We start from the raw sequence: 14,733 nt of genomic DNA, 5'->3' as shown, positions 1-14,733 counted from the left end.
GGTTGGTATCTACCTGGTTGTGGTTTGTAGTAGGGTTGGTATCTACCTGGTTGTGGTTTGTAGTAGGGTTGGTATCTACCTGGTTGTGGTTTGTAGTAGGGTTGGTATCTACCTGGTTGTGGTTTGTAGTAGGGTTGGTATCTACCTGGTTGTGGGTTGTAGTAGGGTTGGTATCTACTGGTTGTAGTAGGGTTGGTATCTACCTGGTTGTGGGTTGTAGTAGGGTTGGTATCTACCTGGTTGTGGTTGGTATCTACCTGGTTGTGGTTTGTAGTAGGGTTGGTATCTACCTGGTTGTGGTTTGTAGTAGGGTTGGTATCTACCTGGTTGTGGTTTGTAGTAGGGTTGGTATCTACCTGGTTGTGGTTGGTAGTAGGGTTGGGTATGTACCTGGTTGTGGTTGGTATCTACCTGGTTGTGGTTTGTAGTAGGGTTGGTATCTACCTGGTTGTGGGTTGTAGTAGGGTTGGTATCTACCTGGTTGTGGTTTGTAGTAGGGTTGGTATCTACCTGGTTGTGGTTTGTAGTTGGGTTGGTATCTACCTGGTTGTGGTTTGTAGTAGGGTTGGTATCTACCTGGTTGTGGTTGGTAGTAGGGTTGGTATCTACCTGGTTGTGGTTGATATCTACCTGGTTGTGGTTTGTAGTAGGGTTGGTATCTACCTGGTTGTGGTTGGTATCTACCTGGTTGTGGTTTGTAGTAGGGTTGGTATCTACCTGGTTGTGGTTTGTAGTAGGGTCGGTATCTACCTGGTTGTGGTTGGTATCTACCTGGTTGTGGTTTGTAGTAGGGTTGGTATCTACCTGGTTGTGGTTTGTAGTAGGGTTGGTATCTACCTGGTTGTGGTTTGTAGTAGGGTTGGTATCTACCTGGTTGTGGTTGGTATCTACCTGGTTGTGGTTTGTAGTAGGGTTGGTATCTACCTGGTTGTGGTTTGTAGTAGGGTTGGTATCTACCTGGCTGTGGGTTGTAGTAGGGTTGGTATCTACCTGGTTGTGGTTTGTAGTAGGGTTGGTATCTACCTGGTTGTGGTTGATATCTACCTGGTTGTGGTTTGTAGTAGGGTTGGTATCTACCTGGTTGTGGTTGGTATCTACCTGGTTGTGGTTTGTAGTAGGGTTGGTATCTACCTGGTTGTGGTTTGTAGTAGGGTCGGTATCTACCTGGTTGTGGTTGGTATCTACCTGGTTGTGGTTTGTAGTAGGGTTGGTATCTACCTGGTTGTGGTTTGTAGTAGGGTTGGTATCTACCTGGTTGTGGTTTGTAGTAGGGTTGGTATCTACCTGGTTGTGGTTGGTATCTACCTGGTTGTGGTTTGTAGTAGGGTTGGTATCTACCTGGTTGTGGTTTGTAGTAGGGTTGGTATCTACCTGGCTGTGGGTTGTAGTAGGGTTGGTATCTACCTGGTTGTGGTTTGAAGTAGGGTTGGTATCTACCTGGTTGTGGTTGGTATCTACCTGGTTGTGGTTTGTAGTAGGGTTGGTATCTACCTGGTTGTGGTTGGTATCTACCTGGTTGTGGTTTGTAGTAGGGTTGGTATCTACCTGGTTGTGGGTTGTAGTAGGGTTGGTATCTACCTGGTTGTGGTTGGTAGTAGGGTTGGTATCTACCTGGTTGTGGTTGGTATCTACCTGGTTGTGGTTTGTAGTAGGGTTGGTATCTACCTGGTTGTGGGTTGTAGTAGGGTTGGTATCTACCTGGTTGTGGTTGGTAGTAGGGTTGGTATCTACCTGGCTGTGGTTTGTAGTAGGGTTGGTATCTACCTGGTTGTGGTTTGTAGTAGGGTTGGTATCTACCTGGTTGTGGTTGGTATTTACCTGGATGTGTTTGGTATCTACCTGGTTGTGGTTTGTAGTAGGGTTGGTATCTACCTGGTTGTGGTTGGTATCTACCTGGCTGTGGTTTGTAGTAGGGTTGGTATCTACCTGGTTGTGGTTTGTAGTAGGGTTGGTATCTACCTGGTTGTGGTTGGTATCTACCTGGTTGTGGTTTGTAGTAGGGTTGGTATCTACCTGGTTGTGGTTGGTATCTACCTGGTTGTGGTTGGTAGTAGGGTTGGTATCTACCTGGTTGTGGTTTGTAATAGGGTTGGTACCTACCTGGTTGTGGTTGGTAGTAGGGTTGGTATCTACCTGGTTGTGGTTGGTATCTACCTGGTTGTGGTTTGTAGTAGGGTTGGTATCTACCTGGTTGTGGTTTGTAGTAGGGTCGGTATCTACCTGGTTGTGGTTGGTATCTACCTGGTTGTGGTTTGTAGTAGGGTTGGTATCTACCTGGTTGTGGTTTGTAGTAGGGTTGGTATCTACCTGGTTGTGGTTTGTAGTAGGGTTGGTATCTACCTGGTTGTGGTTGGTATCTACCTGGTTGTGGTTTGTAGTAGGGTTGGTATCTACCTGGTTGTGGTTTGTAGTAGGGTTGGTATCTACCTGGCTGTGGGTTGTAGTAGGGTTGGTATCTACCTGGTTGTGGTTTGAAGTAGGGTTGGTATCTACCTGGTTGTGGTTGGTATCTACCTGGTTGTGGTTTGTAGTAGGGTTGGTATCTACCTGGTTGTGGTTGGTATCTACCTGGTTGTGGTTTGTAGTAGGGTTGGTATCTACCTGGTTGTGGGTTGTAGTAGGGTTGGTATCTACCTGGTTGTGGTTGGTAGTAGGGTTGGTATCTACCTGGTTGTGGTTGGTATCTACCTGGTTGTGGTTTGTAGTAGGGTTGGTATCTACCTGGTTGTGGGTTGTAGTAGGGTTGGTATCTACCTGGTTGTGGTTGGTAGTAGGGTTGGTATCTACCTGGCTGTGGTTTGTAGTAGGGTTGGTATCTACCTGGTTGTGGTTTGTAGTAGGGTTGGTATCTACCTGGTTGTGGTTGGTATTTACCTGGATGTGTTTGGTATCTACCTGGTTGTGGTTTGTAGTAGGGTTGGTATCTACCTGGTTGTGGTTGGTATCTACCTGGCTGTGGTTTGTAGTAGGGTTGGTATCTACCTGGTTGTGGTTTGTAGTAGGGTTGGTATCTACCTGGTTGTGGTTGGTATCTACCTGGTTGTGGTTTGTAGTAGGGTTGGTATCTACCTGGTTGTGGTTGGTATCTACCTGGTTGTGGTTGGTAGTAGGGTTGGTATCTACCTGGTTGTGGTTTGTAATAGGGTTGGTACCTACCTGGTTGTGGTTGGTAGTAGGGTTGGTATCTACCTGGTTGTGGTTGGTATCTACCTGGTTGTGGTTTGTAGTAGGGTTGGTATCTACCTGGTTGTGGTTTGTAGTAGGGTTGGTATCTACCTGGTTGTGGTTTGTAGTAGGGTTGGTATCTACCTGGTTGTGGTTGGTATCTACCTGGTTGTGGTTTGTAGTAGGGTTGGTATCTACCTGGTTGTGGTTTGTAGTAGGGTCGGTATCTACCTGGTTGTGGTTTGTAGTAGGGTTGGTATCTACCTGGTTGTGGTTGGTATCTACCTGGTTGTGGTTGGTATCTACCTGGCTGTGGTTTGTAGTAGGGTTGGTATCTACCTGGTTGTGGTTTGTAGTAGGGTTGGTATCTACCTGGTTGTGGTTTGTAGTAGGGTTGGTATCTACCTGGTTGTGGTTTGTAGTAGGGTTGGTATCTACCTGGTTGTGGTTGGTAGTAGGGTTGGTATCTACCTGGTTGTGGTTGGTATCTACCTGGTTGTGGTTGGTATCTACCTGGTTGTGGTTGGTATCTACCTGGTTGTGGTTGGTAGTAGGGTTGGTATCTACCTGGTTGTGGGTTGTAGTAGGGTTGGTATCTACCTGGTTGTGGTTGGTAGTAGGGTTGGTATCTACCTGGTTGTGGTTTGTAGTAGGGTTGGTATCTACCTGGTTGTGGTTGGTAGTAGGGTTGGTATCTACCTGGTTGTGGTTGGTAGTAGGGTTGGTATCTACCTGGTTGTGGTTGGTAGTAGGGTTGGTATCTACCTGGTTGTGGTTTGTAATAGGGTTGGTATCTACCTGGTTGTGGTTGGTATCTACCTGGTTGTGGTTGGTATCTACCTGGCTGTGGTTTGTAGTAGGGTTGGTATCTACCTGGTTGTGGTTTGTAGTAGGGTTGGTATCTACCTGGTTGTGGTTTGTAGTAGGGTTGGTATCTACCTGGTTGTGGTTTGTAGTAGGGTTGGTACTCGTGGTCCATGGCGCAGGCCAGCATCTTGAGAAGGCGGTGCACGGCGCTGCTGTTGAGCCGTAAGTCCAGAGGTCCGACCACCAGCCTCTTGACAGACGTCTCTTGGACAGGGGGGACCGGTTCTTCTTTAGGCCCTGTTGCCATGGTGAAGTCCTGCTGCCCTACACACACTGGGACAGAGAGAGACAGAGGGTCAGAACCACACACACACTGGGACAGAGAGACAAGAGGGTCAGAACCACACACACACTGGGAGAGAGACACAGAGGGTCAGAACCACACACGCACTGGGACAGAGAGACAGAGGGTCAGAACCACACACACACTGGGACAGACACAGAGAGTCAGAACCAAACACACACTGGGACAGAGAGACACAGAGTCAGAACCACACACACACACACACACACACACACTGGGACAGAGAGACACAGAGAGACGGAACCACACACACACTGGGACAGAGAGACACAGAGGGTCAGAACCACACACACACTGGGACAGAGACACAGAGGGTCAGAACCACACAGACACTGGGACAGAGAGACACAGAGAGTCAGAACCACACACACACACACACTGGGACAGAGAGACACAGAGAGACAGAACCACACACATACTGGGACAGAGAGACATAGAGAGTCAGAACCACACATACACTGGGACAGAGACAAAGAGGGTGAGAACCACACAGACACTGGGACAGAGAGACACAGAGGGTCAGAACCACACACACACTGGGAGAGAGAGACAGAGGGTCAGAACCACACAGACACTGGGACAGAGAGACAGAGAGGGTCAGCACCACACACACACTGGGACAGAGAGACAGAGGGTCAGAACCACACACACACACTGGGACAGAGAGACAGAGGGTCAGAACCACACATACACTGGGACAGAGACAAAGAGGGTGAGAACCACACAGACACTGGGACAGAGAGACACAGAGGGTCAGAACCACACACACACTGGGAGAGAGAGACAGAGGGTCAGAACCACACAGACACTGGAACAGAGACACAGAGGGTCAGAACCACACAGACACTGAGACAGAGAGACAGAGGGTCAGAACCACACACACACTGGGACAGAGAGACAGAGGGTCAGAACCACACACACACTGGAACAGAGACACAGAGGGTCAGAACCACACACACACTGGGAGAGAGAGACAGAGGGTCAGAACCACACAGACACTGGGACAGAGAGACAGAGAGGGTCAGAACCACACACACACTCTCTCTCTCTCTCCTCTGCCCTCTATGAGATGTATATTCTAAATGTCCCTTCTCTCTCTCTCTCTCCTCTGCCCTCTATGAGATGTATATTCTAAATGTCCCTTCTCTCTCTCTCTCTCCTCGGCCCTCTATGAGATGTATATTCTAAATGTCCCTTCTCTCTCTCTCTCTCCTCGGCCCTCTATGAGATGTATATTCTAAATGTCCCTTCTCTCTCTCTCTCCTCGGCCCTCTATGAGATGTATATTCTAAATGTCCCTTCTCTCTCTCTCTCTCCTCGGCCCTCTATGAGATGTATATTCTAAATGTCCCTTCTCTCTCTCTCTCCTCGGCCCTCTATGAGATGTATATTCTAAATGTCCCTTCTCTCTCTCTCTCCTCGGCCCTCTATGAGATGTATATTCTAAATGTCCCTTCTCTCTCTCTCTCTCCTCGGCCCTCTATGAGATGTATATTCTAAATGTCCCTTCTCTCTCTCTCTCTCCTCGGCCCTCTATGAGATGTATATTCTAAATGTCCCTTCTCTCTCTCTCTCCTCGGCCCTCTATGAGATGTATATTCTAAATGTCCCTTCTCTCTCTCTCTCCTCGGCCCTCTATGAGATGTATATTCTAAATGTCCCTTCTATCACTCAGCTGTCCCGTTATTCACCGATGACACGCAGGTCACTGTTAGAATGATTTACAGCCACCTCTCTCTTATACAACTGGATCCATTAAAACTAGAGGGCAAAGGAGACTACACTGGATCCATTAAAACTAGGGGGCGGAGGGGACTACACTGGATCCATTAAAACTAGGGGACGGAGGTGAAGAGGGGACTAAACTGGATCAATTAAAACTAGGGGACGGAGGTGAAGAGGGGACTAAACTGGATCCATTAAAACTAGGGGGCAGAGGGGACTACACTGGATCCATTAAAACTAGGGGACGGAGGTGAAGAGGGGACTAAACTGGATCCATTAAAACTAGGGGGCGAAGGAGACTAAACTGGATCCAGTAAAACTAGGGGGCAGAGGGGACTAAACTGGATCCATTAAAACTAGGGGACGGAGGTGACTAAACTGGATCCATTAAAACTAGGGGACGGAGGTGACTAAACTGGATCCATTAAAACTAGGGGACGGAGGTGACTAAACTGGATCCATTAAAACTAGGGAACGGAGGTGAAGAGGGGACTAAACTGGATCCAGTAAAACTAGGGGGCGGAGGTGACTAAACTGGATCCATTAAAACTAGGGGACGGAGGTGACTAAACTGGATCCATTAAAACTAGGGGACGGAGGTGAAGAGGGGACTAAACTGGATCCATTAAAACTAGGGGGCAGAGGGGACTAAACTGGATCCATTAAAACTAGGGGGCAAGGAGAAGAGGGGAATAAACTGGATCCATTAAAACTAGGGGGCGGAGGTGAAGAGGGGACTAAACTGGATCCATTAAAACTAGGGGGTGGAGGGGACTAAACTGGATCCATTAAAACTAGGGGGCGGAGGGGACTAAACTGGATCCATTAAAACTAGGGGGCGGAGGAGAAGAGGGGAATAAACTGGATCCATTAAAACTAGGGGGCGGAGGTGAAGAGGGGACTAAACTGGATCCATTAAAACGAGGGGGCGGAGGTGAAGAGGGGAATAAACTGGATCCATTAAAACTAGGGGGCGGAGGGGACTAAACTGGATCCATTAAAACTAGGGGGCAAGGAGACTACACTGGATCCATTAAAACTAGGGGGCGGAGGAGAAGAGGGGACTAAACTGGATCCATTAAAACTAGGGGCGGAGGTGAAGAGGGGACTAAATGGGGCGGAGGTGAAGAGGGGACTAAACTGGATCCATTAAAACTAGGGGGCAGAGGGGACTAAACTAGAACCATTAAAACTAGGGGGCGGAGGGGACTAAACTGGATCCATTAAAACTAGGGGACGGAGGTGAAGAGGGGACTAAACTGGATCCAGTAAAACTAGGGGGCGGAGGTGAAGAGGGAACTAAACTAGAACCATTAAAACTAGGGGGCGGAGGGGACTAAACTGGATCCATTAAAACTAGGGGGCAAGGAGACTACACTGGATCCATTAAAACTAGGGGGCGGAGGAGAAGAGGGGACTAAACTGGATCCATTAAAACTAGGGGCGGAGGTGAAGAGGGGACTAAACTGGATCCATTAAAACTAGGGGGCAAGGAGACTACACTGGATCCATTAAAACTAGGGGGCGGAGGGGACTACACTGGATCCATTAAAACTAGGGGGCGGAGGGGACTAAACTGGATCCATTAAAACTAGGGGGCGGAGGAGAAGAGGGGACTAAACTGGATCGATTAAAACTAGGGGGCGGAGGGGACTAAACTAGCTTTATTTCATCATGTGATGTACATACATTCATTACACCACACAAAACACCGACAGAACACACAGAACACCGTCAGAACACACAGAACACCGTCAGAACATAGAACACCATCAGAACACCTTCAGAACAAACAGAACACTGCCAGAACACCGTCAGAACACCGTCAGAACACACAGAACACCGTCAGAACACACAGAACACCGTCAGAACATAGAACACTATCAGAACACCTTCAGAACAAACAGAACACTGCCAGAACACCGTCAGAACACACAGAACACCGTCAGAACACACAGAACACCGTCAGAACAAACAGAACACCATAAGAACACACAGAACAACATCAGAACACCGTCAAAACACACAGAACACCGTCAGAACACCGTCAGAACACATATAACACCGTCAGAACACACAGAACACCGTCAGAACACACAGAACACCGTCAGAACACACAGAACACCGTCAGAACAAACAGAACACCATCAGAACACCATCAAAACACATATAACACCGTCAGAACACCGTCAAAACACATATAACACCGTCAGAACACCGTCAAAACACATAGAACACCGTCAGAACACCATCAAAACACATATAACACCGTCAGAACACACAGAACACCGTCAGAACACCGTCAGAACACACAGAACACCATCAGAACACCGTCAGAACACACAGGACACCGTCAGAACACACAGAACACCGTCAGAACACACAGAACACCGTCAGAACACACAGAACACCGTCAGACCACACAGAACACACAGAACAGCGTCAGAACACACATAACACCGTCAGAACACACAGAACACTGTCAGAACACACAGAACACCGTCAGACCATAGAACACCGTCAGAACACCGTCAGAACACTGTCAAAACAAACAGAACACCGTCAGAACACCGTCAGAACACCGTCAAAACAAACAAAACACCGTCAGAACAAACAGAACACCGTCAGAACAAACAGAACACCGTCAGAACAAACAGAACACCGTCAGAACACCGTCAGAACACCGGCAGAACACCGGCAGAACACCGGCAGAACATCGTCAGAACACACAGAACACCGTCAGACCACACAGAACACCGTCAGAACACACAAAACACCGTCAGAACACCGTCAGAACACCGGCAGAACATCGTCAGAACACACAGAACACCGTCAGACCACACAGAACACCGTCAGAACACACAGAACACTGTCAGAACACCGTCAGAACAAACAGAACACCGTCAGAACACACAGAACAAACAGAACACCGTCAGACCACACAGAACACCGTCAGAACACCGTCTGAACAAACAGAACATCGTCAAAACAAACAGAACACTGTCAGAACACCGTCAGAACAAACGGAACACCGTCAGCACAAACAGAACACCGTCAGAACAAACAGAACACCGTCAGACCACACAGAACACCGTCAGAACACCATCAGAACAAACAGAACACCGTCAGAACACACAGAACACCGTCAGAACACACAGAATACAGTCAGAACACCGGCAGAACACCGTCAGAACACCGTCAGAACAAACAGAACACCGTCAGAACACACAGAACACCGTCAGAACACACAGAACACCGTCAGACCACACAGAACACCGTCAGAACACACAGAACACCGTCAGAACACACAGAACACCGTCAGAACAAACAGAACACTGTCAGAACACAGTCAGAACACCGTCAGAACACCGTCAGAACAAACAGAACACCGTCAGAACACCGTCAGAACAAACAGAACACCGTCAGACCACACAGAACACAGTCAGAACACCATCAGAACAAACAGAACACCGTCAGAACAAACAGAACACCGTCAGAACAAACAGAACACCGTCAGACCACACAGAACACTGTCAGAACACCATCAGAACAAACAGAACACCGTCAGAATACAGTCAGAACACCGGCAGAACACTGTCAGAACACCGGCAGAACACCGTCAGAACAAACAGAACACCGTCAGAACACACAGAACACCGTCAGACCACACAGAACACCATCAGAACACCGTCAGAACAAACAGAACACCGTCAGAACAAACAGAACAGCGTCAGAACACACAGAACACCGGCAGAACACCGTCAGAACACACAGAACACCGTCAGAACACCGTCAGAACAAACAGAACACCGTCAGAACACACAGAACACCGTCAGAACACCGTCAGAACAAACAGAACACCGTCAGAACACACAGAACACCGTCAGAACACCGTCAGAACAAACAGAACACCGTCAGAACAAACAGAACACCGTCAGAACAAACAGAACACCGTCAGAACAAACAGAACAGCGTCAGAACACACAGAACACCGGCAGAACACCGTCAGAACACACAGAACACCGTCAGAACACCGTCAGAACAAACAGAACACCGTCAGAACACAGAACACCGGCAGAACACCGGCAGAACACACAGAACACCGGCAGAACACCGGCAGAACACACAGAACACCGTCAGAACACACAGAACGCCGTCAGAACACCGGCAGAACACACAGAACACTGTCAGAACACAGTCAGAACACACATAACACCGTCAGAACACAGTCAGAACACACAGAACACCGTCAGAACACAGAGAACACCGGCAGAACACACAGAACACACAGAACACCGGCAGAACAAACATAACACCGTCAGAACACACAGCTTGTGTCCCAAATGGCTCCCTATTCCCCATAGGACTCTGTTCTAAAGTAGTGTACTATGTAGGGAACAGGGTGCCATTGGGCCCTAATCTAAAGTAGTGTACTATGTAGGGAACAGGGTGCCATTGGGCCCTAATCTAAAGTAGTGCACTATATAGGGAACAGGGTGCCATTTGGCCCTAATCTAAAGTAGTGTACTATATAGGGAATTTACACAGAGGGTTCACAGGGCCAGACATGAATTCCTGTTCCACTGAATGAATCGAGGGTTCAAATTCCTGTTTGATTTTGGAGATTAAACGTGTCACTTCCTCTCCCCTGTCTGCGTTGCTATTGGCTGTGGCGGATGAGAACTAATATAAACCATGTGGCAGTTAGATCAGATGAAGGACGGAGAGCGATGAAATTAGCCGGGATTTAAAGAATTACAACTATCTCCCATTCCTCCCTCCCAAAACCATCACATTACTTCTCTGTAGCCCCCCCCCCCGGAGCCTAGGTTACATTCCTCCCTCCCAAAACCATCACATTACTTCTCTGTAGCCCCCCCCCACCGGAGTCTAGGTTACATTCCTCCCTCCCAAAACCATCACATTACTTCTCTGTAGCCCCCCCCCACCGGAGTCTAGGTTACATTCCTCCCTCCCAAAACCATCACATTACTTCTCTGTGAAGTCAATAGCGAGTCTGCGAAAACTTGACTTCGAAAAACAGGATCGAGTTTCGTTTTAACCTAAAAAAAAGTTTACGCCAGTCCTGTGGCAACGGTCGGTGACTAATCTGATCGGTCGACACCGGATGGTCTCATCACCGGAGGCTGAACACCGATAGGAAAGTATTACACACTGATGAACGCAACTCTAATCCACCCCTGACACCACGACACTTATCCACACATCACAATGGGTCTGACAGTCCAAACTGACACTATCAATGTTTAGTTTAATTTAGAGGATTATCTGAGCTGACAGGAGGGGAAACTACAACCCAGGGGCTGGCTGCAGGAGGGGGAATGTAGAGAGAGACAGGGGGGGGGACAGAGAGAGACAGGGGGGGGGACAGAGAGAGACAGGGGGGGGGGGGGCAGAGAGAGACAGGGGGGGGGACAGAGAGAGACAGGGGGGTGGGGACAGAGAGAGACAGGGGGGGGGGACAGAGAGAGACAGGGGGGGGACAGAGAGAGACAGGGGGGGGGGACAGAGAGAGACGGGGGGGGACAGAGAGAGACAGGGGGGGGGGACAGAGAGAGACAGGGGGGGGGACAGAGAGAGACAGGGGGGGAAGACAGAGAGAGACAGGGGGGGGGACAGAGAGACAGGGGGGGGGGCAGAGAGAGACAGGGGGGGGGGGAGACAGAGAGAGACAGGGGGGGGGCAGAGAGAGACGGGGTGGGGGGGACAGAGAGAGACAGGGGGGTGGGGACAGAGAGAGACAGGGGGGGGGACAGAGAGAGACAGGGGGGTGGGGACAGAGAGAGACAGGGGGGGGGGACAGAGAGAGACAGGGGGGGGACAGAGAGAGACAGGGGGGGGGGACAGAGAGAGACGGGGGGGGACAGAGAGAGACAGGGGGGGGGACAGAGAGAGACAGGGGGGGGGACAGAGAGAGACAGGGGGGGAAGACAGAGAGAGACAGGGGGGGGGGACAGAGAGACAGGGGGGGGGGGCAGAGAGAGACAGGGGGGGGGGGAGACAGAGAGAGACAGGGGGGGGGGCAGAGAGAGACGGGGTGGGGGGGACAGAGAGAGACAGGGGGGGGGACAGAGAGAGACAGGGGGGGAAGACAGAGAGAGACAGGGGGGGGGGCAGAGAGAGACAGGGGGGGGGGCAGAGAGAGACAGGGGGGGGGGGACAGAGAGAGACAGGGGGGGGGGCAGAGAGAGACGGGGTGGGGGGGACAGAGAGAGACGGGGGGGGGGACAGAGAGAGACAGGGGGGGGGGACAGAGAGAGACAGGGGGGGACAGAGAGAGACAGGGGGGGGGGACAGAGAGAGACAGGGGGGGGGACAGAGAGAGACAGGGGGGGACAGAGAGAGACGGGGTGGGGGACAGAGAGAGACGGGGTGGGGGGGACAGAGAGAGACGGGGTGGGGGGGACAGAGAGAAACAGGGGGGGAACAGAGAGAGACGGGGGGGGGAAAGAGAGAGACGGGGGGGGACAGAGAGACAGGGGGGGGGCAGAGAGACAGGGGGGGGGACAGAGAGACAGGGGGGGGACAGAGAGAGACGGGGGGACAGAGAGACAGGGGGGGGACAGAGAGAGACGGGGGGGGAGAGAGAGACAGGGGGGGGGACAGAGAGAGACAGGGGGGGAACAGAGAGAGACGGGGGGGGGACAGAGAGAGACAGGGGGGAACAGAGAGAGACGGGGGGGGAGAGAGAGTGAGAAGGGAGGGAGGGAGCACAAGAGGAAGGAGGTCTTAGAGAGATTGAGAGACAAATGAAAGGAGGCAGAAAAAGAGAGAAAGGAATGACCTTCTGAAGGTCTATAGTAGTATCATGGTCTATAGTAGTATCATGGTCTATAGTAGTATCATGGTCTATAGTAGTATCATGGTCTATAGTAGTATCATGGTCTATAGTAGTATCATGGTCTATAGTAGTATCATGGTCTATAGTAGTATCATGGTCTATAGTACTATCATGGTCTATAGTAGTATCATGGTCTATAGTAGTATCATGGTCTATAGTAGTATCATGGTCTATAGTAGTATCATGGTCTATAGTAGTATCATGGTCTATAGTAGTATCGTGGTCTATAGTAGTATCATGGTCTATAGTAGTATCGTGGTCTACAGTAGTATCATGGTCTATAGTAGTATCGTGGTCTATAGTAGTATCATGGTCTATAGTAGTATCATGGTCTATAGTAGTATCATGGTCTATAGTAGTATCATGGTCTATAGTAGTATCATGGTCTATAGTAGTATCATGGTCTATAGTAGTATCATGGTCTATAGTAGTATCATGGTCTATAGTAGTATCATGGTCTATAGTAGTATCATGGTCTAGTAGTATCATGGTCTATAGTAGTATCATGGTCTATAGTAGTATCATGGTCTATAGTAGTATCATGGTCTATAGTAGTATCATGGTCTATAGTAGTATCATGGTCTAGTAGTATCATGGTCTATAGTAGTATCATGGTCTATAGTAGTATCATGGTCTATAGTAGTATCATGGTCTATAGTAGTATCATGGTCTATAGTAGTATCATGGTCTATAGTAGTATCATGGTCTATAGTAGTATCATGGTCTATAGTAGTATCATGGTCTATAGTAGTATCATGGTCTATAGTAGTATCATGGTCTATAGTAGTATCATGGTCTATAGTAGTATCATGGTCTAGTAGTATCATGGTCTATAGTAGTATCATGGTCTATAGTAGTATCATGGTCTATAGTAGTATCATGGTCTATAGTAGTATCATGGTCTATAGTAGTATCATGGTCTATAGTAGTATCATGGTCTATAGTAGTATCATGGTCTATAGTAGTATCATGGTCTATAGTACTATCATGGTCTATAGTAGTATCATGGTCTATAGTAGTATCATGGTCTATAGTAGTATCATGGTCTATAGTACTATCATGGTCTATAGTAGTATCATGGTCTAGTAGTATCATGGTCTATAGTAGTATCATGGTCTATAGTAGTATCATGGTCTATAGTAGTATCATGGTCTATAGTACTATCATGGTCTATAGTAGTATCATGGTCTATAGTAGTATCATGGTCTATAGTAGTATCATGGTCTAGTAGTATCATGGTCTATAGTAGTATCATGGTCTATAGTAGTATCATGGTCTAGTAGTATCATGGTCTATAGTAGTATCATGGTCTATAGTAGTATCATGGTCTATAGTAGTATCATGGTCTAGTAGTATCATGGTCTATAGTAGTATCATGGTCTATAGTAGTATCATGGTCTATAGTAGTATCATGGTCTATAGTAGTATCATGGTCTATAGTAGTATCATGGTCTATAGTAGTATCATGGTCTATAGTAGCATCATGGTCTATAGTAGTATCATGGTCTAGTAGTATCATGGTCTATAGTAGTATCATGGTCTATAGTAGTATCATGGTCTATAGTAGTATCATGGTCTATAGTAGTATCATGGTCTATAGTAGTATCATGGTCTATAGTAGTATCATGGTCTATAGTAGTATCATGGTCTATAGTAGTATCATGGTCTATAGTAGTATCATGGTCTATAGTAGTATCGTGGTCTATAGTAGTATCATGGTCTATAGTAGTATCATGGTCTATAGTAGTATCATGGTCTATAGTAGTATCATGGTCTATAGTAGTATCATGGTCTATAGTAGTATCATGGT

At 48.3% G+C, this 14,733-nt stretch overlaps 1 protein-coding gene across 1 annotated transcript in view; it reads right to left on the bottom strand.

Moving 5' to 3' along the window:
• Nucleotides 1-14,733, bottom strand: part of LOC110513475 (intermembrane lipid transfer protein VPS13B) — a gene marked incomplete at its 3' end in the record, with an annotated part of 690,119 nt that overhangs the window by 527,620 nt on the left and 147,766 nt on the right. The window contains 1 exon segment of the mRNA XM_090228566.1: nucleotides 4,105-4,305. Coding sequence (XP_090084692.1) covers nucleotides 4,105-4,305 — 201 coding nt within the window.

Source organism: Oncorhynchus mykiss, unplaced genomic scaffold (genome assembly GCF_057628025.1).
Source record: "Oncorhynchus mykiss isolate SJ-2025 unplaced genomic scaffold, ASM5762802v1 scaffold93, whole genome shotgun sequence".
NCBI lineage: Eukaryota > Metazoa > Chordata > Actinopteri > Salmoniformes > Salmonidae > Oncorhynchus > Oncorhynchus mykiss.
The sequence above is the reverse complement of the archived record's forward strand: the minus strand, read 5'-3'. Positions and strand labels throughout refer to the sequence as shown.